The following is a 24674-nucleotide window of genomic DNA, read 5'->3' on the forward strand; positions in this document are numbered from 1 at the left end:
GAAGTGGGGGCTCTGTCCAGAATGACCCCCAGCAGAGTATATAAACAGAGTATATAAGCAGCTGCACAACCGGAGGTTGTGGCTTGGCAGAGCGTTTAACATAGGGACATTTCTGTGCCCTCCAGATCCCCCAGCCCAGGCCCCCATTTGTCACAATGTGGTTATGCAGACATTGAGGACGCTGAGAAAATGGCGCCGGCGCGAGGAGAGGGGGCGGGGCCTACTCTGAGAGCAGGATCTGGAGGGCAAATGAGGTATACAGGGGAGGGAATCTTTCCTCAGTGAGGAGTGTCCGTTCCCTGTGCTGAACAGCCGCTGGGCGGAGCCACACTGTCCCTCTGCACGACTGACATGCAGGGGTAGTGAATCGAAACTAGGCCTCAGGCGAAGCCGGGGCCTAGATTTAAACATGCGGCCAGCGTGCAGGCACCATCGGCGCGGTTCTCCAGTGAAAACTGGAGAACCGGCCGGAAATGTTAACAGTCATATAACACACTCTCCCCAATATATAAAGTACAAGGGACCCCTGGAAAGACCACTGTCTGTGGTAATAACGTCTCAGTACTTAGCTTGTGAGACGCAGGTGCCAGGTCCCTGGGAGGTGAGCGCTCCGTCCGGCAGGATCCTGAAAAGGGCTGCGGATGGAGACCGGTCTCCTGCAAAGCAGTGAGAACCGTGATGGCTCCCACTTCAAGCCAGAGCCTCAGGGGATGGTGAAGGAGCGCGGCATGTGAAGGCTCCAGCCTTGTAAAATCAACCTTAACAGCACCGCCGACACAGTGGGGTGAGAAGGGACATGCCGGGAGTCCAGATTGGACCCGCTTTTCTTCCAAATCTTTGAAATCAAAAATCAAAATTCAGAGGATGCATGTGTGTGTGTGACCTCCTGAACACAAAGCATTGAACTGGTTGGATTTGTCATCCGGGGAGTGTATATGCTCGGAGGGAGGAGCTACACTTTTAGTGTAGTACTTTGTGTGTCCTCCGGAGGCAGAAGCTATACACCCATGGTCTGGGTCTCCCATAAGGAACGATGAAGAAATCTTGATTCATTCAGCCTGAAATGGAGTACCACGAGGAATGTTCTGCCACACTGAACATACTTGGGTAAATCATCAAGATCCACTCCTGGCAGCTTCATTTGCTTGTGCGGACCAATGAAGTCCTAGATGTGTTCGATGGAAGACAAGTCTGGAGACGCTGCAGGCCAAGGTAGCGCGTTTCGGCCCAGTAGGCAGTTTACCGTAGCACAAGCAATACACAGACTCACTTTGGAGAAATGGATGTACCACTTGTTCCACCACTAAATCAATGCACTGTTGAGATATTAGTGTACCTGAAAAGAAGACTAGAGGGTTCTGGCTACTGCACAAATGCCACAGACACCCAGCAGTTGGATCGGTGTGAAGTTACCTCATGATGTTGTTCCATTGACCTCACCGTACGATTATTATGGGGTAGAGCAAGATGGCAATGGTGACTGGAGTGGACGTGGCTGGAGTATCCTTTTCAGTGATGAGTGCAAATTTTGTCATGGATTCAATGATAGCAAGATATTGGGTTGGAGACCAGGTGGGCAATGTAATGATGTCACAGCTCTTTTCAGCACAAGGTGGGGGGCCCTATACTATATTATGGATAATCTGTGTATAATCTTAGAGTATTATCAAGTTTTGGTACTCAAACACCAAAAAAAGGTTGTGCATCCCCGAGTAAACAATGTACATAAACACACACAACTTCTAAAGCAATAGTAATAACGGGATGGATACTTCTAAAATAAAACAAAATGTTTATTCCAAGCAAAGTTGACGCACACAAATGATTCAGTAGTTATTGCCGTAATTAAATAAAAAGTTGGGATAAATTAAACAAGACAGGAAAAGGAAGTACTGCAGAGAATGGAACCACAAAAATATGTAACATCTGCATGCAAAAGCTACAGGGAGAAGAAGAAACATAAGACAGAAAGGCAAGTATCTTAGATTTAATATGAACGGAGACCTTACTCTTCCATACATGAGACATTCGACAAGCCTCGTGATGAGGAATTGAGCAACTTCAACAATGTAACCAGAAAAATAATCCATTATTCTGTGACCTTACGGAATCTCAGTGTTTCTTGGTTTAGAAGTAGCGAGATCCTACTTCAGAGTGCCATGTATGTCTGGAGTCAGGGATGCTGGTTCCTGAAGACGCCCGACTTCAGCATAGTTCTTCCAGGAAAATTATAATGCTTTAGAAAGTGGATATTGTGAAAATGAGATCTCCCTTCAAGTCTCACATGTTAATAAGGAACCAAGGTCAATGCAAAGAAATCATTACAAATGCCCTACGCTTTTGTTAATGCAATCTCCGACAAAAACTCAAAAAGGACACAACATTCACGTATTCAACCTCTAGATCCTAGCTATGTACACGCATTTCTAAGCATTAATTAAGGTTGACATATTACAGCCATCTTCACACAACTCCGATACAGTATGATTCGTCAAATGCAGCAACTTCTATACTAAGCAGTAATCACGGACTGCTGCCTGGTGCCACTATATGGACATAAATGGCTCCCACTAATAAGCCCTTTAGGGAACCAAGAACAGTCTACTTTTCATTCTACCGTTCAGTGAGTATATGCATAATTCTTAATAAGGGGAAATGACTAAATGTAACCAATGATGTTACTTGTATTGTTAGAAGCAGAACGGAGCTATATAAAAACATGATACTCAAACGTGGAAATATGGAGCGATTTTCTATTCTTTGTAACTGCCGTCCTTGGTTCCCACACATCAGCACCATGGGTTTGATATGTTCTCTTCTGGAAAACTGGTAAATCACCCAAGAAAACAGTCAGCCTAATGCTCAATTGGCTGGAAATTACTCCTCCTAAAGACACCCCCTTACAAGGGTGCATGTGTTCCAAATGAGAGGTGAATTAGCTGTTCTTAGACAGTTCGGGCCCTCCATCATCTTTCTCTGGGAACAAAAGGACTGAGTATATTGTAATCGAGGAGTCTGAAAATAGCGTGGAGCAAGAAGATCAGAAGGATGTTGGTTGGTAGTCTATAGCAGCTGGATCAGGGAAGTCCAAACTTTCTCGGCCACTACTTGACTGCAGAAATCTTTGGTGCCTCTATAGTGTAACACTCAAACTCCAGTCCTCAAGAGCCACCAACCAATCAAGTCTTCAGGATTAATTTAGTAATAAATCCAGGTGAAATACCAAGGAAATCCTGAAAACATTATCTGCTGGTGGCTCGAGGACTGGAGTTGAGGAACACTGCTCTAGTGACTATCAGGGCCCCCGACATCATGATATCTTAATAGGCCTAGTAACCAAAGCCATGAACGACTAATAAGGACACCAGACCAGGACCCTGTATATCATTTTGATTTTGCTCAACGCTACCAGATATCTGCAGTCACGGGAATATACCCACACACATTATCAAAATAGCCAACATTTATCAAATATCAGCTTCAGAAATAGCAGTGTATCGTCTGACTGGTTTATCAGTCTTGGAAGATCAACTAACCAAGGCAAAAAAACAGGGAGAAGATGAATCTGAGGAGCTGATCCCTTAGCAATGGCAAAGCTATACATTAAAATCTCGTTCCACTGGGCTCAGGTACATATTCATCACCACCTTAAACGATTACTATTTAACAAAAATGATGACGGCGCTTTCTGTGATGTTGCAGTTCTTTTCCGTGAGACCGTTCTTTACCAGTAGCACCGGTGCTGAATAATTGACTTTGAAAATGCAAACTAACAAGACGGCACAGATGACGCCCAAGTCTGCAGCAGCACAAGGGAAAACAGGATAATCTACATATCGATCTGGAATAATAAATCCCAGCAGCTGATATGTTTAGAGGGCATATAACCGCAACAAAACAGAAGACACTGTAGATACTAGGCTGTTTGCCAACGGTAAAGGCACATTTACGCACAGCATTTTCAGAATAGGACAATGTGGTCTGTCTGAGTCTTGTTGATGTTGGCAGGCTCAGCTACCGTATACTACAATAATGTCCAAGACTTAGCTAAAACTTCCTGCTTGAAAAGGTGGGAAAAGAAAAAGCAATGCAGGGACACAATGCGCCATATAGTCTGATACTACAATTCCCTTTTGTCCAATGGGTTATATAACACAATGAAAGGATTCGGACCGCTGGCATCATCTATACAAGTAGGGCCGTAAGTTACTTGTAGTTTCACTGAAGGTTTTGGACTTTTGGCACGAATGCCATGTCAGCGCAAAAGTTTTAGATAAAAAAAAAAAATGGGAGTACAATAATTAGTCCCGGATTTATGTAGCGAAAGGAGAGGGAAATCATCAACTTTAAGCCGAGAGCAATAGCTCAGGTCCAGAGAATACTTCCTGATACTCTTGGGAAACCTACTGCCTAACACAGACTACTTTCATCATAGGCACTTAATGTTGTCAATTGTTGGTATTTTTTGAAAGAACATTACAAAAATTTATCAAACTGAGTATATATATAGAAAAAAAAATCCTGCATAGAAAAAGGTTGTAACTTTGGCACAACTTCCCTTAATGTGACGTTATAGAAGGCAGTTTAAGAAAAATCAAAGTTATCAATTGTCTTGAGATTTAGGTGTAATGTTAAGAGCACTTGGAGATTACAAAAAAAAGTGTCCATATTAATTACAAAAAGAAGAAGAAGAAGAAGAAGAAGAAGAAGAAGAAGAGGCCACTGTTGTGAAAGAATTATTTAGCTCTTAGCTCTTGATACAGTATGGTGCAGGCAAGGACAGTCCTCGCTTCCTCAGCCCTTTCCCTACTGCAAAAATCAATGACGTAAGTATTCGTTAAGACGGTTTCTATTCAGTTCCCCACCAGCGATATGCCTTGCACATTAGAGACCTGAACAGCTGCGGTAGGGAGCTGGGTGTCGCAACTCATTTACACTGCCCCAAGCACAAGACCGCGGTGAATCCCAGGCACACGGGGAGCGAATGGAATAAAAAAAGGAGCCAGCAAGAGATCAAAGCTCCGGCACTGGCATGAGAGTTATTCAAGTATCAAGAAAAGGCCAGAAAACAAGAGCAGGCATCTTCAGAGGGCACAGGCGGAGAAAAGTATTCCCACAATGCAGTCGGAATCCCAAAAAGGTTGGGACTTGAAATGGCCACAGTTTATTTCTTCTTTCAAGAAGAAAGTCGCACAGCATGGGGGGTGCCACCTCCTCGCTCGCACGCAGTACTTTCACTGCCACGACAAGAAGAGAACGCAAATCTCTGGTCCAGTTTTTTTTGTCGATTATCGTCTCAGCTGCCGATGAGCAGAGGAGGAGGAGTGGCACTTGTAAAATGTTAGGAGGGTTAACAGGGCAAAGGGCATACTGGAGGAAGGTCTCGACTGGATGTTAACGGTTGCCTTTCATAGCTTCTTTTGCAGCCAGAATTAGAGGAGTAAGGCTGGACAGTGGTTTTGCAAGTTTCAAGAATGGGTGCTGTGGAAAAGAAGAAAAAAAAATTACTAGGTATAATAAGTGCACTCAGACAAGAAGAAACCAGATCAATGAATTGACGTTTCATTTTTTCAGTAACCCCAAGATTACAAGAAGTATTGTACAATAGATTTATTTTCTAACCCCAATTACAAAGGCCTCATTTAGACATCTGTTCTTTTCTCATAAGCAAAAAAGATGGATCTTTATTCAATAATGTGTAAGAGACTATTTTCATCCATTTTTGGACCATGTATTCAACTTCAAAATCTGTGAGGCATCAGGGTTTTTTTTTTTGCTAAAGAAGTAAAAAATTCCAAGCGTCTTGTATGCATCTACAGTCAGACAAGGCCAGCCTTCAGATGACGCATGGATGGAGCTCAAGTGCTATCAGTTTATTCACTGACCCATTCATGTGACTGAGCAAGCTCAATCTGCGACTCTTTTGCAGACACTCGGCAACACCCCCCCCTCAACCCCCCCACAAGGTATGAACAGGCCCATAGAGTATCAAGCGTGAAAATAAGGCCCATTTGATAAACACAAAACAATAATGACTGTCTAAAGAAAACACCCTGGTTTGCCATTAAAAAGGACCTGTTACCAAATGTTTCATGTTTAACTGGAAACAAGATACAAAGAAGTATGCGGCTGCAAAGAAGTAGTACTTATTTTTTAAATAATTAATTTCACGTCTCTGTTGCGGAGATATTGGCAATTAACGCACTTTACCCCTAATGAGTGCATGCTATCAGGTTTTCGGTGGGGGCATGTACTTCTTCCCCTGTATGATAATGACCAATCATAAGCAGGGAGCAACACAAAGGAGAGAACACGCCCACACAATAGTTCAGAGGTTTCTTAAGGTGGTGTCACACATAGCGACGCAGGAGCGATCACGACCAGTCATCTGACCTTATCAGGATCGCTGCTGCGTCGTTAAATGGTCGCTGGTGAGCTGTCAAACAGGCAGATCTCACCAGCGACCAGCCCGCAGCGACGCGTGGAAGCGTAACTAAGGTAAATATCAAGTAACCAAGGAAAGCACTTCTCTTGGTTACCCGATATTTACCTTAGTTACTAGCGTCCGCCGCTCTCACGCTGCCAGTGCCGGCTCCCTGTTCCCTGCACTCCTAGCCAGAGTACACATCGGGTTAATTACCCGATGTGTACTCCAGCTACGTATGCAGGGAGCAGGCACTGACAGCGTGAGAGCGGCGGACGCTAGTAACTAAGATAAATATCGGGTAACCAAGGAAAGGGCTTCTTGGTTACCCAATGTTTACCGTGGTTACAGGTTACCACAGGCTGCCAGACGCCGGCTCCCTGCTCGCTTCAGTTCGTCGCTCTCTTGCTGTCACACACAGTGATGTGTGCTTCACAGCGGGAGAGCAACGTCCAAAAAATGAAGCAGGACATTCAGCAACGACCGGCGACCTCACAGCAGGGGCCAGGTCGCTGCTACGTCACAGAAAGAAGGGAATTTTGTTTACTTACCGTAAATTCCTTTTCTTCTAGCTCCAATTGGGAGACCCAGACAATTGGGGTGTATAGCTATGCCTCCGGAGGCCACACAAAGTATTACACTAAAAGTGTAAAGCCCCTCCCCTTCAGCCTATACACCCCCCGTACTGCTACGGGCTCATCAGTTTTGGTGCAAAAGCCAGAAGGAGGAAAAAATTATAAACTGGTTTAAAGTAAATTCAATCCGAAGGAATATCGGAGAACTGAAACCATTTAACATGAACAACATGTGTATACAAAAACAGGGGCGGGTGCTGGGTCTCCCAATTGGAGCTAGAAGAAAAGGAATTTACGGTAAGTAAACAAAATTCCCTTCTTCTTTGTCGCTCCTAATTGGGAGACCCAGACAATTGGGACGTCCAAAAGCAGTCCCTGGGTGGGTAAATAATACCTCATAATAGAGCCGTAACGGCTCCGTCCTACAGGTGGGCAACTGCCGCCTGAAGGACTCGCCTACCTAGGCTGGCATCTGCCGAAGCATAGGTATGCACCTGATAGTGTTTCGTGAAAGTGTGCAGGCTCGACCAGGTAGCTGCCTGACACACCTGCTGAGCCGTAGCCTGGTGTCGCAAGGCCCAGGACGCTCCCACGGCCCTGGTAGAATGGGCCTTCAGTCCTGAGGGAACCGGAAGCCCCGAGGAACGGTAAGCTTCGAGAATTGGTTCCTTGATCCACCGAGCCAGGGTTGATTTGGAAGCTTGTGTCCCTTTACGCTGGCCAGCGACAAGGACAAAGAGTGCATCGGAGCGGCGCAGGGGCGCCGTACGAGAAATGTAGAGTCTGAGTGCTCTCACCAGATCTAACAAGTGCAAATCCTTTTCACATTGGTGAACTGGATGAGGACAAAACGAGGGTAAGGAGATGTCCTGATTGAGATGAAAAGGGGATACCACCTTAGGGAGGAAATCTTGGCGGACGTTGGTTTCCTAGCCTGTCTCATAGTGGCAATGACCTCTTGAGATAATCCTGAAGACGCTAGGATCCAGGACTCAATGGCCACACAGTCAGGTTGAGGGCCGCAGAATTCAGATGGAAAAACGGCCCTTGAGATAGCAAATCTGGTCGGTCTGGCAGTGCCCACGGTTGGCCGACCGTGAGATGCCACAGATCCGGGTACCACGACCTCCTCGGCCAGTCTGGAGCGACGAGGATGGCGCGGCGGCAGTCGGCCCTTATCTTGCGTAACACTCTGGGCAACAGAGCCAGAGGAGGAAACACATAAGGAAGCTGAAACTGCGACCAATCCTGAACTAAGGCGTCTGCCGCCAGAGCTCTGTGATCTTGAGATCGAGCCATGAATGTTGGGACCTTGTTGTTGTGCCGTGACGCCATTAGGTCGACGTCCGGCATCCCCCAGCGGCAACAGATCTCCTGAAACACGTCCGGGTGAAGGGACCATTCCCCTGCGTCCATGCCCTGGCGACTGAGAAAGTCTGCTTCCCAGTTTTCTACGCCCGGGATGTAAACTGCGGATATGGTGGATGCTGTGGCTTCCACCCACAGCAGAATCCTCCGGACTTCCTGGAAGGCTTGCCGACTGCGTGTCCCACCTTGGTGGTTGATATAAGCCACCGCTGTGGAGTTGTCCGACTGAATTCGGATCTGCTTGCCTTCCAGCCACTGCTGGAACGCTTTTAGGGCAAGATACACTGCCCTGATCTGCAGAACATTGATCTGAAGTGAGGACTCTTGCTGAGTCCACGTACCCTGAGCCCTGTGGTGGAGAAAAACTGCTCCCCACCCTGACAGGCTCGCGTCCGTCGTGACCACCGCCCAGGATGGGGGTAGGAAGGATTTTCCTTTCGATAATGAGGTGGGAAGAAGCCACCACCGAAGGGAAGCTTTGGTTGCTTGAGAGAGGGAGACGTTCCTGTCTAGGGACGTTGGCCTCCTGTCCCACTTGCGTAGGATGTCCCATTGAAGAGGACGCAGGTGAAACTGCGCGAAAGGGACTGCTTCCATTGCTGCCACCATCTTCCCCAGGAAGTGCATGAGGCGCCTCAAGGGGTGTGACCGACCTTGAAGGAGAGATTGTACCCCTGTCTGTAGTGAACGCTGTTTGTCCAGCGGAAGCTTCACTATCGCTGGAAGAGTATGAAACTCCATGCCAAGATATGTCAGTGATTGGACCGGTGTCAGATTTGACTTTGGAAAATTGATGATCCACCCGAAACTCTGGAGAATCTCCAGAGTAACGTTGAGGCTGTGTTGGCATGCCTCTTGAGAGGGTGCCTTGACCAGCAGATCGTCTAAGTAAGGTATCACTGAGTGACCCTGAGAGTGGAGGACCGCAACTACTGTAGCCATGACCTTGGTGAAAACCCTTGGGGCTGTCGCCAGGCCGAACGGCAGTGCCGCGAACTGAAGGTGTTCGTCTCCTATGGCGAAGCGCAAGAAGCGCTGATGCTCTGGAGCAATCGGTACGTGGAGATAAGCATCCTTGATATCGATCGATGCTAGGAAATCTCCTTGGGACATTGAGGCGATGACGGAGCGGAGGGATTCCATCCGGAACCGCCTGGTCCTTACGTGTTTGTTGAGCAGTTTTAGGTCCAAAACAGGACGGAAGGACCCGTCCTTCTTTGGAACCACAAACAGGTTGGAGTAGAAACCGTGACCCTGTTGCTGAAGAGGAACCGGGACCACCACTCCTTCTGCCTTCAGAATGCCCACCGCCTGCAGAAGAGCCTCGGCTCGCTCGGGAGGCGGAGATGTTCTGAAGAATCGAGTCGGAGGACGAGAGCTGAACTCTATCCTGTAACCGTGAGACAAAATGTCTCTCACCCAACGGTCTTTTACTTGTGGCAGCCAGGTGTCGCAAAAGCGGGAGAGCCTGCCACCGACCGAGGATGCGGTGTGAGGAGGCCGTAAGTCATGAGGAAGCCGCCTTGGTAGCGGCACCTCCGGCGGTCTTTTTAGGGCGTGATTTAGACCGCCATGCGTCGGAGTTCCTCTGATCCTTCTGAGGCCTTTTGGACGAGGAGAATTGGGACCTGCCCGTACCCCGAAAGGACCGAAACCTCGACTGTCCCCTCCTCTGTTGGGGTGTTTTTGGTTTGGCCTGGGTTAAGGATGTTTCCTTCCCTTGGATTGTTTGATGATTTCATCCAATCTCTCACCAAACAAACGGTCGCCAGAAAATGGCAATCCAGTTAAGCACTTTTTGGAAGCCGAATCTGCCTTCCATTCCCGCAGCCACAAGGCCCTGCGTATTGCCACCGAATTGACGGCTGCAACCGCCGTACGGGTCGCAGAGTCCAGGACAGCATTAATAGCGTAGGACGCAAATGCCAACGTTTGAGAGATTATGGACGCCACCTGCGGCGCAGACGTACGTGTGAGTGCGCCAATTTGCGCCTGACCAGCTGAGATAGCTTGGAGTGCCCATACGGCTGCGAATGCTGGAGCAAAAGACGCGCCGATAGCTTCATAGATGGATTTCAACCAGAGCTCCATCTGTCAGTGGCATCCTTGAGTGAAGCTCCATCTTCCACTGCAACTATGGATCTAGCCGCCAGTCTGGAGATTGGAGGATCCACCTTGGGACACTGAGTCCAGCCCTTGACCACGTCAGGGGGAAAAGGGTAACGTGTATCCTTAAGGCGCTTGGAAAAACGCTTATCTGGATAAGCTCGGTGTTTCTGGACTGCCTCTCTGAAGTCAGAGTGGTCCAGAAACATACTCTTTGTACGCTTGGGAAACCTGAAACGGAATTTCTCCTGCTGAGAAGCTGACTCCTCCACTGGAGGAGCTGAGGGAGAAATATCCAACATTTCATTGATGGACGCAATAAGATCATTCACTATGGCGTCCCCATCAGGAGTATCAAGGTTCAGAGCGGCTTCAGGATCAGAATCCTGATCAGCTACCTCCGCTTCATCATACAGAGAGTCCTCTCGCTGAGACCCTGAACATTGTGATGATGTCGAGGGGATTTCATAGCGAGCTCGCTTAGTCGGTCTGGGGCTGCGGTCCGTGTCAGAGACCTCACCCTGGGATCCATGAGACACCCCGGGAAGACATTGCTGTTCCAACTGAGGGGAACCAGGGGACAATGATTCCACAGTGCCCCTGGCTTGAGATGCCGGCCTGGACTGCAAGGCTTCTAATATCTTAGCCATAGTCTCAGAAAGTCTTTCAGTAAAAACTGCAAACTCCGTCCCTGTCACCTGGACAGTGTTAACAGGTGGTTCTCTCTGGGCCACCCTTAGCAGAGGCTCCGGCTGAGAAAGTGCCACAGGGGCCGAGCATTGCACACAATGAGGGTCAGTGGAACCTGCCGGCAGTATAGCCGTACATGCTGCACAGGCAGCATAGTAAGTCAGTGCCTTGGCACCCTTGCTATTTGTGGACGACATGCTGTTGTCTCCTCTGAGCAATACAGGAGGGTATATAGCCACAAATCAACAGTGCACCCTACAGTGTAAAGTATAGACTATAATCATATAAACTATAAATACACTTCTGCACTAGTGGGGCCAGCACCACAGGTGCTGCTTACCGCCTGCGCAAAGCGGTTGTGTGGGCACCAGAATTCCTGCCTGGGTCTCCCTGAGCTTGTCTGTCCTCTCCAGCGTTAGCAGAGCTGAGAGGAATGGCTGCCAGCGTCCTGGGGAGAGGAGGGAGCCGTGGGCGTGACCCAGAAAAGTGCGGGAACTGGTGCCCCACTGTGCAGAGTGAGGGGGGTGGAGTACGCAAAGCATGCTCCAGCCCTCAGTGCTGCCGACCTGTACAGCGTCCCGCCCTTCCCCTGACTGGCAGGGCTGGGGGCGGGAAGAAAGACACAAACACACTCAGCGACGCTGAAGTGTATAGTGGCACAAATGCAGCCAGCGCTGCTGTCCCCGGTGCACTAGCACACCCAGCAATGCTGGAGTGTTGCTGTGCGCGGTCCCCACGGGGACACAGAGTACCTCCAAGTAGCAGGGCCATGTCCCTGAACGATACTCGGCTCCTATCCAGCAGGGTCCTCAGGAGCTGTGGATGGAGCACGGTCTCCTGTGCCTGGAGACCGATGGGATCCCACTTCACCCAGAGCCCTAATTGAGGGATGGGGAAGGAAAGCAGCATGTGGGCTCCAGACTCCGTACCCGCAATGGATACCTCAACCTTAACAACACCGCCGACAAGAGTGGGGTGAGAAGGGAGCATGCTGGGGGCCCTGTCATGGGCCCTCTTTTCTTCCATCCGACATAGTCAGCAGCTGCTGCTGACTAAGCTGTGGAGCTATGCGTGGATGTCTGACCTCCTTCGCACAAAGCATAAAAACTGATGAGCCCGTAGCAGTACGGGGGGTGTATAGGCTGAAGGGGAGGGGCTTTACACTTTTAGTGTAATACTTTGTGTGGCCTCCGGAGGCATAGCTATACACCCCAATTGTCTGGGTCTCCCAATTAGGAGCGACAAAGAAATGGTGACTTAGCAGCGACGTCGTTGTCGTCGCTATGTGTGACACCACCTTTAGTGTTTGAGATGCAGTGATACAGCCCTGATCTCCTGGTCTACCCTCCTGCATGAGTCCATTTAAGGGGAGGTGCAGCTGCGTCACATTATCAGCTACTCTCCTCTCATAGCATTGTTATCTCTACTGTACTGCCACACACACACACCCACCCCCCCTGTCCGGAGAGGTGTCAGGAATCACACTTATTTCTGTTGTGCTCCACTTGTAATTGCTCTGCAGGGAGATCAGAGCACGCCACCATTACATCCCACACAGAATCAGGCCACAGCAGGCAGGATACTGCTACGTGAGACATAATGACAGCCGTGATCACACTCCAGCGCGATTACAAAAGCCCTGAGAGCAGCAGACAAGTGTGATCTTGCCAGTTTTACTTCATGTACCAGTGCAACATGAAAATGTGGTGAAAAGCCCTTTTTAAAATTTCCATAATGTTGAAGCATTTATTTCACTAACCTGTAGGAGATCTCTTGCTGATCCTCTCTTTTCTACATCCATCTCCAATGAACGATTCAGGAAATCTCGGAAAATTGGTGAAAGTTTTTCAGGGTTCTGCAGTTCTGGGGTGCCATTAGTAGCAATCAAATACAAAGCCTGAAGGAAGAATAGCAAAAAGATGTATGAGGTCCAGTAAATTCATTTTTGTGGATATTTTCAGCTACTCCTTTTGTATATTTAATGCTAGACTTAACACTGAATATTAAGTGGACATGCTTTTTAAAAGTCAATTATTTTTTTTTAATTTATTTATTTTTTTACGACTACTCTTATTTCAGCCAAAATCAAACTAGGTCCCATAACTTTAGGTGATCACATGGTAGGCCTTAAACTGTACTGCTGTAAAAGTTCAGGGTGGAAAAACGGGTTTAATGCCGCGCTATAAACCACGAGCCGATGTTATTAAAGAAGGGAATTTTGTTTACTTACCGTAAATTCCTTTTCTTCTAGCTCCTATTGGGAGACCCAGACAATTGGGTGTATAGCTTCTGCCTCCGGAGGCCACACAAAGTATTACACTCAAAAGTGTAACCCCTCCCCTCTGCCTATACACCCTCCCGTGCATCACGGGCTCCTCAGTTTTGGTCCAAAAGCAGGAAGGAGGAAACTCATAAATTGGTTTAAGGTAAATTCAATCCGAAGGATGTTCGGAGAACTGAAAACCATGAAACAATTGAACATGAACAACATGTGTACACAAAAGAACAACTAGCCCGAAGGGAACAGGGGCGGGTGCTGGGTCTCCCAATAGGAGCTAGAAGAAAAGGAATTTACGGTAAGTAAACAAAATTCCTTTCTTCTTTGTCGCTCCATTGGGAGACCCAGACAATTGGGACGTCCAAAAGCAGTCCCTGGGTGGGTAAAAGAATACCTCGATAACAAGAGCCGACACGACTCCCTCTTACAGGTGGGCCACCGCCGCCTGAAGGACTTGCCTACCTAGACTGGCATCTGCCGAAGCATAGGCATGCACTTGATAGTGCTTTGTGAAAGTGTGCATACTAGACCACGTAGCTGCCTGACACACTTGTAGAGCCGTTGCCTGGTGCCGCAATGCCCAGGACGCCCCCACGGCTCTGGTAGAATGGGCTTTCAGCCCCGAAGGAATCGGAAGCCCCGAAGAACGGTAAGCTTCAAGAATCGGTTCCTTGATCCACCGAGCCAAGGTTGACCTGGAAGCTTGCGAACCCTTACGCTGACCAGCCACAAGGACAAAAAGCGCATCTGAACGGCGCAGGGGCGCTGTGCGAGATACGTAGAAACGGAGTGCTCTCACTAGATCTAATGAGTGCAAATCCTTTTCAAAGCGGTGAATTGGATTAGGGCAAAATGAAGGTAAGGTGATATCCTGATTGAGATGAAAAGGCGATACCACCTTAGGGAGAAATTCCGGAACAGGACGGAGAACCACCTTATCCTGGTGAAAAACCAGGAAGGGGGCTTTGCATGACAGTGCTGCAAGCTCCGACACTCTACGGAGTGAAGTAACTGCTACTAGAAATGCCACTTTCTGCGAAAGACGTGATAAGGAGACATCCCGCAGCGGCTCAAAAGGCGGTTTCTGAAGAGCCGTTAGCACCCTGTTAAGGTCCCAGGGTTCCAGCGGACGCTTGTAAGGTGGGACTATGTGGCAAACTCCCTGCAGGAACGTGCGGACCTGCGGAAGCTTGGCCAGGCGCTTTTGAAAGAATATTGAGAGTGCCGATTCTTGCCCTTTGAGAGACCCTTTGATGGTCACACAGTCAGGTTGAGGGCCACGGAATTCAGATGGAAAAACGGGCCTTGAGACAGCAAGTCTGGGCGGTCTGGAAGCGCCCACGGTTGACCCACCGTGAGATGCCACAGATCCGGGTACCACGACCGCCTCGGCCAGTCTGGAGCGACGAGAATGGCGCGACGGCAGTCGGACCTGATCTTGCGTAACACTCTGGGCAGCATCGCCAGAGGAGGAAACACATAAGGCAGTCAAAACTGCGACCAATCCTGAAATAATGCGTCCGCCGCCAGAGCTCTGTGATCTTGAGATCGAGCCATGAAAGCCGGGACCTTGTTGTTGTGCCGTGACGCCATGAGATCGACGTCCGGCGTTCCCCAGCGGCGACAGATCTCTCGAAACACTTCTGGGTGCAGGGACCATTCCCCCGCATCCATGCCCTGACGACTGAGAAAATCTGCTTTCCAGTTTTCTACGCCCGGTATGTGAACTGCGGAGATGGTGGATGCTGTGGCTTCCACCCACTGCAGAATTCGCCGGACTTCTTGGAAGGCTTGACGACTCCGCGTGCCGCCTTGGTGGTTGATGTATGCGACAGCAGTGGCGTTGTCCGACTGGATACGGATCTGCCTGCCCTCTAGCAACTGCTGGAAAGCCAATAGGGCCAGATACACTGCCCTTATCTCCAGGACATTGATCTGAAGGGAAGACTATCGGAGTCCAGGTTCCCTGAGCCCTGTGATGGAGGAACACCGCTCCCCACCCTGACAGGCTCGCGTCCGTGGTGACCACAGCCCAGGTTGGGGGCAGGAAGGATTTTCCCTGTGATAGAGAAGTGGGAAGAAGCCACCACTGAAGAGACATCTTTGTTGCAAGGGAAAGAGAGACGTTCCTGTCGAGAGAGTTCAACCTCCTGTCCCATTTGTGGAGAATGTCCCACTGGAGCGGGCGCAGATGGAATTGCGCGAAGGGCACTGCTTCCATCGCTGCCACCATCTTCCCCAGGAAGTGCATGAGGCGTCTCAAGGGGTGTGACTGAGTCTGAATCAGAGATTGCACCCCTGCCTGCAGTGACAGCTGATTGTCTAGTGGTAGCTTGACTACCGCTGACTGTGTATGAAACTCCATCCCTAGATAGGTCAGAGATTGGGTCGGTGTCAACTTGGATTTTGGGAAGTTGATGAGCCACCCGAACTGCTGGAGGGTCTCCAGAGCGACGGTAAGGCTGTGTTGACACGCCGCCCGAGAAGGTGCCCTGACTAGGAGATCGTCTAAGTAGGGAATCACCGAGTGCCCCTGAGAATGCAGGACCGCCACAACGGATGCCATGACTTTGGTGAAAACCCGTGGGGCTGTCGCCAGGCCGAAGGGCAATGCCACGAACTGAAGGTGTTCGTCCCCGATGGCGAAACGCAAAAAGCGTTGATGTTCTGGTGCGATCGGCACATGGAGATAGGCATCCTTGATATCGATCGATGCGAGGAAGTCTCCTTGTGACATCGAGGCGATGACCGAGCGGAGAGATTCCACCCGGAATCGTCTGGTGCTCACGTGTTTGTTGAGCAATTTGAGGTCCAGAACGGGACGGAATGATCCGTCTTTCTTTGGCACCACGAATAAGTTGGAGTAAAAACCGCGACCCTGTTCCTGAGTGGGAACGGGGGTCACGACTCCTTTTTTCAGAGCGTCCACTGCTTGAAAAGAAGGGAATTTTGTTTACTTACCGTAAATTCCTTTTCTTCTAGCTCTAATTGGGAGACCCAGACAATTGGGTGTATAGGCTATGCCTCCGGAGGCCGCACAAAGTATTACACTCAAAAGTGTTAAGCCCCTCCCCTTCTGCCTATACACCCCCGTGCTCCCACGGGCTCCTCAGTTTGGTGCAAAAGCAAGAAGGAGGAAAAAGAATTATAAACTGGTTTAAAGTAACTTCAATCCGAAGGAATATCGGAGAACTGAAACCATTCAACATGAACAACATGTGTACACAAAAAACAGGGGCGGGTGCTGGGTCTCCCAATTAGAGCTAGAAGAAAAGGAATTTACGGTAAGTAAACAAAATTCTCTTCTTCTTTGTCGCTCTATTGGGAGACCCAGACAATTGGGACGTCCAAAAGCAGTCCCTGGGTGGGTAAAATAATACCTCGTAAAGAAGGGAATTTTGTTTACTTACCGTAAATTCCTTTTCTTCTAGCTCCAATTGGGAGACCCAGACAATTGGGTGTATAGCTACTGCCTCCGGAGGCCACACAAAGCATTACACTTAAAAGTGTAAGGCCCCTCCCCTTCTGCCTATACACCCCCCGTGGGATCACGGTTCCTCAGTTTTAGTGCCAAAGCAAGAAGGAGGAAAGCCAATAACTGGTTTAAGAACAAATTCAATCCGAAGGAACATCGGAGAACCGAAACCATTCAACATGAACAACATGTGTACCCGAAAAAACAAAAAATCCCTAAGCAAACAGGGCGGGTGCTGGGTCTCCCAATTGGAGCTAGAAGAAAAGGAATTTACGGTAAGTAAACAAAATTCCCTTCTTCTTTGTCGCTCCATTGGGAGACCCAGACAATTGGGATGTCCAAAAGCAATCCCTGGGTGGGTATAATAACCCCTCGTGATAGGACCGTAAAAACAGCCCTACCCTACAGGTGGGCAGTCGCCGCCTGAAGGACTTGTCTACCTAGGCTGGCGTCCGCCGAAGCGTAGGTATGCACTTGATAGTGTTTGGTAAAAGTGTGCAGACTCGACCATGTAGCCGCCTGGCACACCTGCTGAGCCGTAGCCTGGTGTCGTAATGCCCAGGACGCACCCACGGCTCTGGTAGAATGGGCCTTCAGCCCTGAGGGAACCGGAAGCCCAGCAGAACGGTAGGCTTCAAGAATTGGCTCCTTGATCCACCGAGCCAAGGTTGACTTGGAAGCCTGCGACCCTTTTCGCTGGCCAGCGACAAGGACAAAGAGTGCATCCGAGCGGCGCAGGGGCGCCGTGCGGGAAATGTAGATCCTGAGCGCTCTCACGAGATCCAACAAATGCAAATCCTTTTCACATTGATGAACTGGACAAGGGCACAAGGAAGGCAAGGAGATATCCTGATTGAGATGAAACGGGGATACCACCTTAGGGAGAAACTCCGGAATAGGGCGCAAAACCACCTTGTCCTGGTGAATCACCAGGAAGGGAGATTTGCATGACAGCGCTGCTAGCTCGGACACTCGTCGAAGAGACGTGACCGCTACTAGAAAGGCCACTTTCTGTGAAAGGCGAGAAAGGGAAACATCCCTCATAGGCTCGAAAGGCGGCTTCTGGAGAGCAATTAGAACCCTGTTCAGATCCCAGGGCTCTAACGGCCGCTTGTAAGGAGGGACGATATGACAGACCCCTTGCAGGAACGTGCGTACCTGAGGAAGTCGTGCTAGGCGCTTCTGAAAAAATACCGATAGCGCTGAGACTTGCCCCTTGAGGGAGCTGAGCGCCAAACCTTTTTCCAACCCGGATTGCAGGAAGGAGAGAAAGGTAGGCAATCTAAATGGCCAGGGAGAGACTCCCTGAGCAGAGCACCAAGACAAGAATATTTTCCACGTCCTGTGGTATATCTTGGCGGAAGTAGGTTTTCTGGCCTGTCTCATGGTGGCAATGACCTCTTGAGACAATCCTGAACCCGCTAGGATCCAGGACTCAATGGCCACACAGTCAGGTTCAGGGCCGCAGAATTCTGATGGAAAAACGGCCCTTGAGACAGCAAGTCTGATCGGTCTGGTAGTGCCCACGGTTGGCCTACCGCGAGGTGCCACAGATCCGGGTACCACGACCTCCTTGGCCAGTCTGGAGCGACGAGGATGGCGCGGCGGCAGTCGGACCTGATCTTGCGCAGCACTCTGGGCAACAGAGCCAGAGGTGGAAACACATAAGCTGGAACTGCGACCAATCTTGAACTAAGGCGTCTGCCGCCAGAGCTCGGTGATCGTGAGACCGTGCCATGAAAACTGGGACCTTGTTGTTGTGCCGAGACGCCATTAGGTCGACGTCCGGCATCCCCCAGCGGCGACAGATCTCCTGAAACACGTCCGGGTGAAGAGACCATTCCCCTGCGTCCATACCCTGGCGACTGAGGAAGTCTGCTTCCCAGTTGTCCACGCCTGGGATGTGAACTGCGGATATGGTGGAAGCCGTGTCTTCCACCCACGTCAGAATCCGCCGGACTTCCTGGAAGGCTTGCCGACTGCGAGTTCCTCCTTGGTGGTTGATGTATGCCACCGCTGTGGAGTTGTCCGACTGAATACGGATCTGTTTGCCTTCCAGCCACTGCTGAAAGGCTTGTAGGGCAAGATACACTGCTCTGATCTCCAGAACGTTGATCTGAAGAGTGGACTCTTGCTGAGTCCACGTACCTTGAGCCCTGTGGTGGAGAAAGACTGCTCCCCACCCTGACAGACTCGCATCTGTCGTCACTACTGCCCAAGATGGGGGTAGGAAGGATTTCCCTTTCGACAATGAGGTGGGAAGTAGCCACCATCGAAGAGAATCCTTGGCCGCCTGAGAGAGAGAGACGTTGTTGTCGAGGGACTTCGACCTCCCGTCCCATTGGCGGAGAATGTCCCATTGTAGTGGACGCAGATGAAACTGCGCGAAAGGGACCGCCTCTATTGCTGCCACCATCTTCCCTAGGAAGTGCATGAGGCGTTTTAAGGGGTGCAACTGACCCTGAAGGAGAGATTGCACCCCTGTCTGCAGTGAACGCTGTTTGTCCAGCGGAAGCTTCACTATCGCTGAGAGAGTATGAAACTCCATGCCAAGATATGTTATCGACTGGGTCGGGGTTAGATTTGACTTGGAAAAGTTGATGATCCACCCGAAACCCTGGAGGGTCTCCAGCGCCACGTTCAGGCTGTGTTGGCATGCCTCTTGAGAAGGCGCCTTGACCAGCAGATCGTCTAAGTAAGGGATCACAGAGTGTCCCTGAGAGTGTAGGACTGCAACTACAGCCGCCATGACTTTGGTGAAGACCCGTGGGGCTGTCGCCAGACCAAAGGGCAGGGCTACGAACTGAAGGTGTTCGTCTCCTATAACGAAGCGTAGAAAACGCTGATGCTCTGGTGCAATCGGTACGTGGAGATAAGCATCCTTGATGTCTATTGACGCTAGGAAATCTCCTTGAGACATTGCGGCGATGACGGATCGGAGGGATTCCATCCGGAACCGTCTGGTTCTCACGTGGTTGTTGAGAAGTTTTAGGTCCAGAACGGGACGGAAGGATCCGTCCTTTTTCGGAACCACAAACAAATTGGAGTAAAAACCGTGACCTTGCTCTTGAAGAGGAACAGGGATCACCACTCCTTCCGCCTTTAGAGAGCACACCGCCTGCAGGAGAGCATCGGCTCGGTCGGGAGGCGGAGACGTTCTGAAGAATCGAGTTGGAGGACGAGAACTGAACTCTATCCTGTACCCGTGAGACAGAATGTCTCGCACCCAACGGTCTTGGACCTGTGGCAGCCAAATGTCGCCAAAGCGGGAGAGCCTGCCACCGACCGAGGATGCGGAGGGAGGAGGCCGGAAGTCATGAGGAAGCCGCCTTGGTAGCGGGTCTTCCGGCTGTCTTTTTTGGGCGTGACTGAGCCCGCCAAGAATCTGAACTCCTCTGATCTTTTTGAGTCCTTTTGGACGAGGAGAATTGGGACCTGCCCGAGCCTCGAAAGGACCGAAACCCCGACTGTCCCCTCCTCTGTTGGGGTTTGTTTTGTCTGGGCTGAGGCAAGGATGAATCCTTACCCTTGGACTGTTTAATGATTTCATCCAAGCGCTCACCAAACAGCCGGTCACCAGAAAATGGCAAACTGGTTAAACATTTCTTGGAAGCAGAATCTGCTTTCCATTCCCTTAACCACAAGGCTCTGCGTAAAACCACGGAGTTGGCAGATGCCACTGCCGTACGGCTCGTAGAGTCCAGGACAGCATTAATCGCGTAAGACGCAAATGCAGACATTTGAGAGGTTAAGGATGCCACCTGCGGAACAGATGTACGTGTGACCGTGTCAATCTGTGCAAGACCAGCTGAAATAGCTTGGAGTGCCCATACGGCTGCGAATGCAGGAGCAAACGACGCGCCGATAGCTTCATAGATGGATTTCAACCAGAGCTCCATCTGTCTGTCAGTGGCATCTTTAAGTGCAGCCCCATCCTCCACTGCAACTATGGATCTAGCCGCAAGTCTGGAGATAGGGGGATCCACCTTGGGACACTGGGTCCAGCTCTTGACCACGTCAGGAGGAAAGGGATAACGTGCATCCTTAAGCCGTTTGGAGAAACGCTTATCTGGATAAGCGTGGTGTTTCTGGACTGACTCTCTAAAGTCAGAATGGTCCAGAAACGTACTTAATTTACGCTTGGGATACCTGAAATGGAATTTCTCCTGCTGTGAAGTTGACTCCTCCACTGGAGGAGCTGGGGGAGAAATATCCAACATTTTATTGATGGACGCTATAAGATCATTCACTATGGCGTCACCATCAGGTGTATCCAGATTGAGAGCGGTCTCAGGATCAGAATTCTGAGCAGCTACCTCCGCCTCATCACACAGAGAGTCCTCCTGCTGGGACCCTGACCAGTGTGATGAAGTCGAGGGCCGCTCATAGCGAGCTCGCTTAGGCTGTCTGGGACTGTCGTCCGTGTCAGAGCCATCACCCTGGGATGCGTGGAACCCCCCCGGAGCCCGGAGCTGTTCCAACTGAGGGGGGCCAGGGAGCAATGAATCAACAGTGCCCATGGTCTGAGTTACCGGTCTGGACTGCAAAGTCTCTAGAATCTGAGACATAGTCACAGATAATCTATCCGCAAAAATTGCAAACTCTGTCCCCGTCACCTGGACAGTATTCACAGGTGGATCTCTCTGGGACACCTCCAGCAGAGGCCCCGGCCGAGCAGGGGGCACAGGGACCGAACACTGCACACAATGGGGGTCAGTGGAACCTGCCGGTAGAACAGCCTCACAAGCGGTGCAAGCAGCATAAAAAGCCTGTGCCTTGGCACCCTTGTTTTTTGCGGACGACATGCTGTATTCTCCACAGAGTAATCCAGGAGAGTATATAGCCAAGAATCACCAGCGACCGTTTAGTGCAATGTATAACATGCAAGCATAAAAATACAGTTGAACACTTCGTCACTAGTGGGGTCAGCACCGGAGGTGCCGCTTACCGCCCGCTAAAAGCGGGTTGTAGTCGCCAGAATCCCGTGCCTGGGTCTCCCAGAACTTGTCTCCCCTTTCCAGCTCAGCCTGCACCTCAGGAATGGCTGCCGGCGTTCTGTGAAGAGGGGCGGACCGTGGGCGTGCCTCAGACAAAGTGCGGGAAACTGGCTTCCCACTGTGTTCAATGTGAGGGCTGGAGTATGTAAAGCAGATTCCAGCCCTCAGCGCTGACGTTCTGCATAGCGTCCCGCCCTTCCCCTGACTGGCAGGCCTGGGGGCGGGAACGAAACGGAACTAGGCCGCAAAAGCCGGGGACTCTAGTAAAAAGCGCGGCCGACAAATATGCACTGCCAGCGCGGAAGTCCCCGGCGCACCACAAGTCCCAGCCGCGTCGCAGTAAAAACTGCCAGCAGGGGCCGGCACGGCAGTTCCCCACACATAAACTCCCTTAGCAAGCTGTGGAAGTGTGGCACAAGCGCAGCAGCGCTATTGTCCCCGGCGCACTAACACACCCAGCAATGCTGCAGTGTGTGCGCGATCTGTACGGGGACACAGAGTACCTTGGTGTAGCAGGGCCCTGTCCCTGACGATACTCCGCTCCATATCCAGCAGATTCCCCAGGGGCTGTGGATGGAGCACGGTCTCTGTGCCTGGAGACCGGAAAATCCCACTTCACCCAGAGCCCGAAGGGGGATGGGGAAGGATACAGCATGTGGGCTCCAGCCTCTGTACCCGCAATGGGTACCTCAACCTTAACAAACACCGCCGACACAAAGTGGGGTTAGAAGGGAGCATGCTGGGGGCCCAAGTATGGGCCCTCTTTTCTTCCATCCGACATAGTCAGCAGCTGCTGCTGACTAAACAGTGGAGCTATGCGTGGATGTCTGACCTCCTTCGCACAAAGCTTGAAAACTGAGGAACCGTGATCCCACGGGGGGTGTATAGGCAGAAGGGGAGGGGCCTTACACTTTTAAGTGTAATGCTTTGTGTGGCCTCCGGAGGCAGTAGCTATACACCCAATTGTCTGGGTCTCCCAATGGAGCGACAAAGAAAAAGCCGTAAAACGGCCTCTTCCTACAGGTGGGCAACCGCCGCCTGAAGGACTCGTCTACCTAGGCTGGCATCCGCCGAAGCATAGGTATGCACCTGATAGTGCTTTGTGAAAGTGTGCAGGCTCGACCAGGTAGCCGCCTGGCACACCTGCTGAGCCGTAGCCTGGTGCCTCAAAGCCCAGGACGCGCCCACGGCTCTGGTAGAGTGGGCCTTCAGCCCTGAGGGAACCGGAAGCCCAGCCGAACGGTAAGCTTCGATAATTGGTTCCTTGATCCACCGAGCCAGGGTTGATTTGGAAGCCTGTGACCCTTTACGCTGGCCAGCGACAAGGACAAAGAGTGCATCCGAGCGGCGCAAGGGCGCCGTACGAGAAATGTAGAGTCTGAGTGCTCTCACCAGATCTAACAAGTGCAAATCCTTTTCACATTGGTGAACTGGATGAGGACAAAAAGAAGGTAAGGAGATATCCTGATTGAGATGAAAGGGGGATACCAGCTTAGGGAGAAATTCCGGAACCGGACGCAGAACCACCTTGTCCTGGTGAAACACCAGGAAAGGGGCTTTGCATGACAGCGCTGCTAGCTCAGACACTCTCCGAAGTGAAGTGACTGCTACTAGAAAAACCACTTTCTGCAAAAGGCGTGAAAGAGGAATATCCCTCATTGGCTCGAATGGTGGTTTCTGAAGAACCGTCAGTACCCTGTTCAGATCCCAGGGTTCTAACGGCCGCTTGTAAGGAGGGACGATGTGACAAACCCCCTGCAGGAACGTGCGTACCTGAGGAAGTCTGGCTAGGCGCTTCTGGAAAAACACAGAGAGCGCCGAGACTTGTCCCTTAAGGGAGCTGAGCGATAAACCCTTTTCCAGTCCAGATTGAAGGAAGGACAGAAAAGTGGGCAAAGCAAAAGGCCAGGGAGAAATACCCTGAGCAGAGCACCACGACAGGAAAATTTTCCACGTCCTGTGGTAGATCTTGGCGGACGTTGGTTTCCTAGCTTGTCTCATAGTGGCAATGACGTCTTGAGATAACCCTGAAGACACTAGGATCCAGGACTCAATGGCCACACAGTCAGGTTGAGGGCCGCAGAATTCAGATGGAAAAACGGCCCTTGAGATAGCAAGTCTGGTCGGTCTGGTAGTGCCCACGGTTGGCCGACCGTGAGATGCCACAGATCCGGGTACCACGACCGCCTCGGCCAGTCTGGAGCGACGAGGATGACGCGGCGGCAGTCGGCCCTGATCTTGCGTAACACTCTGGGCAACAGTGCCAGCGGAGGAAACACATAAAGGAGCTGAAACTGCGACCAATCCTGAACTAAGGCGTCTGCCGCCAGAGCTCTGGGATCTTGAGACCGTGCCATGAACGCTGGTACCTTGTTGTTGTGTCGGGACGCCATGAGATCGACGTCCGGCACCCCCCAGCGGCGACAGATCTCCTGAAACACGTCCGGGTGAAGGGACCATTCCCCTGCGTCCATTCCCTGGCGACTGAGATAATCTGCTTCCCAGTTTTCCACGCCTGGAATGTGAACTGCGGAGATGGTGGAGGCCGTGGCTTCCACCCACAGTAGAATCCGCCGGACTTCCTGGAAGGCTTGCCGACTGCGTGTGCCGCCTTGGTGGTTGATGTATGCCACCGCTGTGGAATTGTCTGACTGAATTCTGATCTGCTTGCCTTCCAGCCACTGCTGGAACGCTTTCAGGGCAAGATACACTGCTCGTATTTCCAGAACATTGATCTGAAGCGAGGACTCTTGCTGGGTCC

At 50.7% G+C, this 24674-nt stretch overlaps 1 protein-coding gene across 3 annotated transcripts in view; it reads right to left on the reverse strand.

The window, feature by feature from the left end:
- Positions 1-1772: 1772 nt before the first annotated feature.
- Positions 1773-24674, reverse strand: part of PAK2 (p21 (RAC1) activated kinase 2) — a 139064-nt gene continuing 116162 nt past the window's right edge. For all 3 annotated transcript variants that reach the window (XM_075340987.1, XM_075340985.1, XM_075340986.1), the window contains 2 exons: positions 12923-13060; positions 1773-5481 (listed from right to left, as the gene is read on the reverse strand). In XM_075340987.1, coding sequence (XP_075197102.1) covers positions 5395-5481; positions 12923-13060 — 225 coding nt within the window. In that variant the 3' untranslated portion in view covers positions 1773-5394. The remainder of the gene's footprint in view (positions 5482-12922; positions 13061-24674) is intronic.

The sequence above is a fragment of the Anomaloglossus baeobatrachus genome, chromosome 3 (genome assembly GCF_048569485.1).
Source record: "Anomaloglossus baeobatrachus isolate aAnoBae1 chromosome 3, aAnoBae1.hap1, whole genome shotgun sequence".
Taxonomy (NCBI): Eukaryota; Metazoa; Chordata; class Amphibia; order Anura; family Aromobatidae; genus Anomaloglossus; species Anomaloglossus baeobatrachus.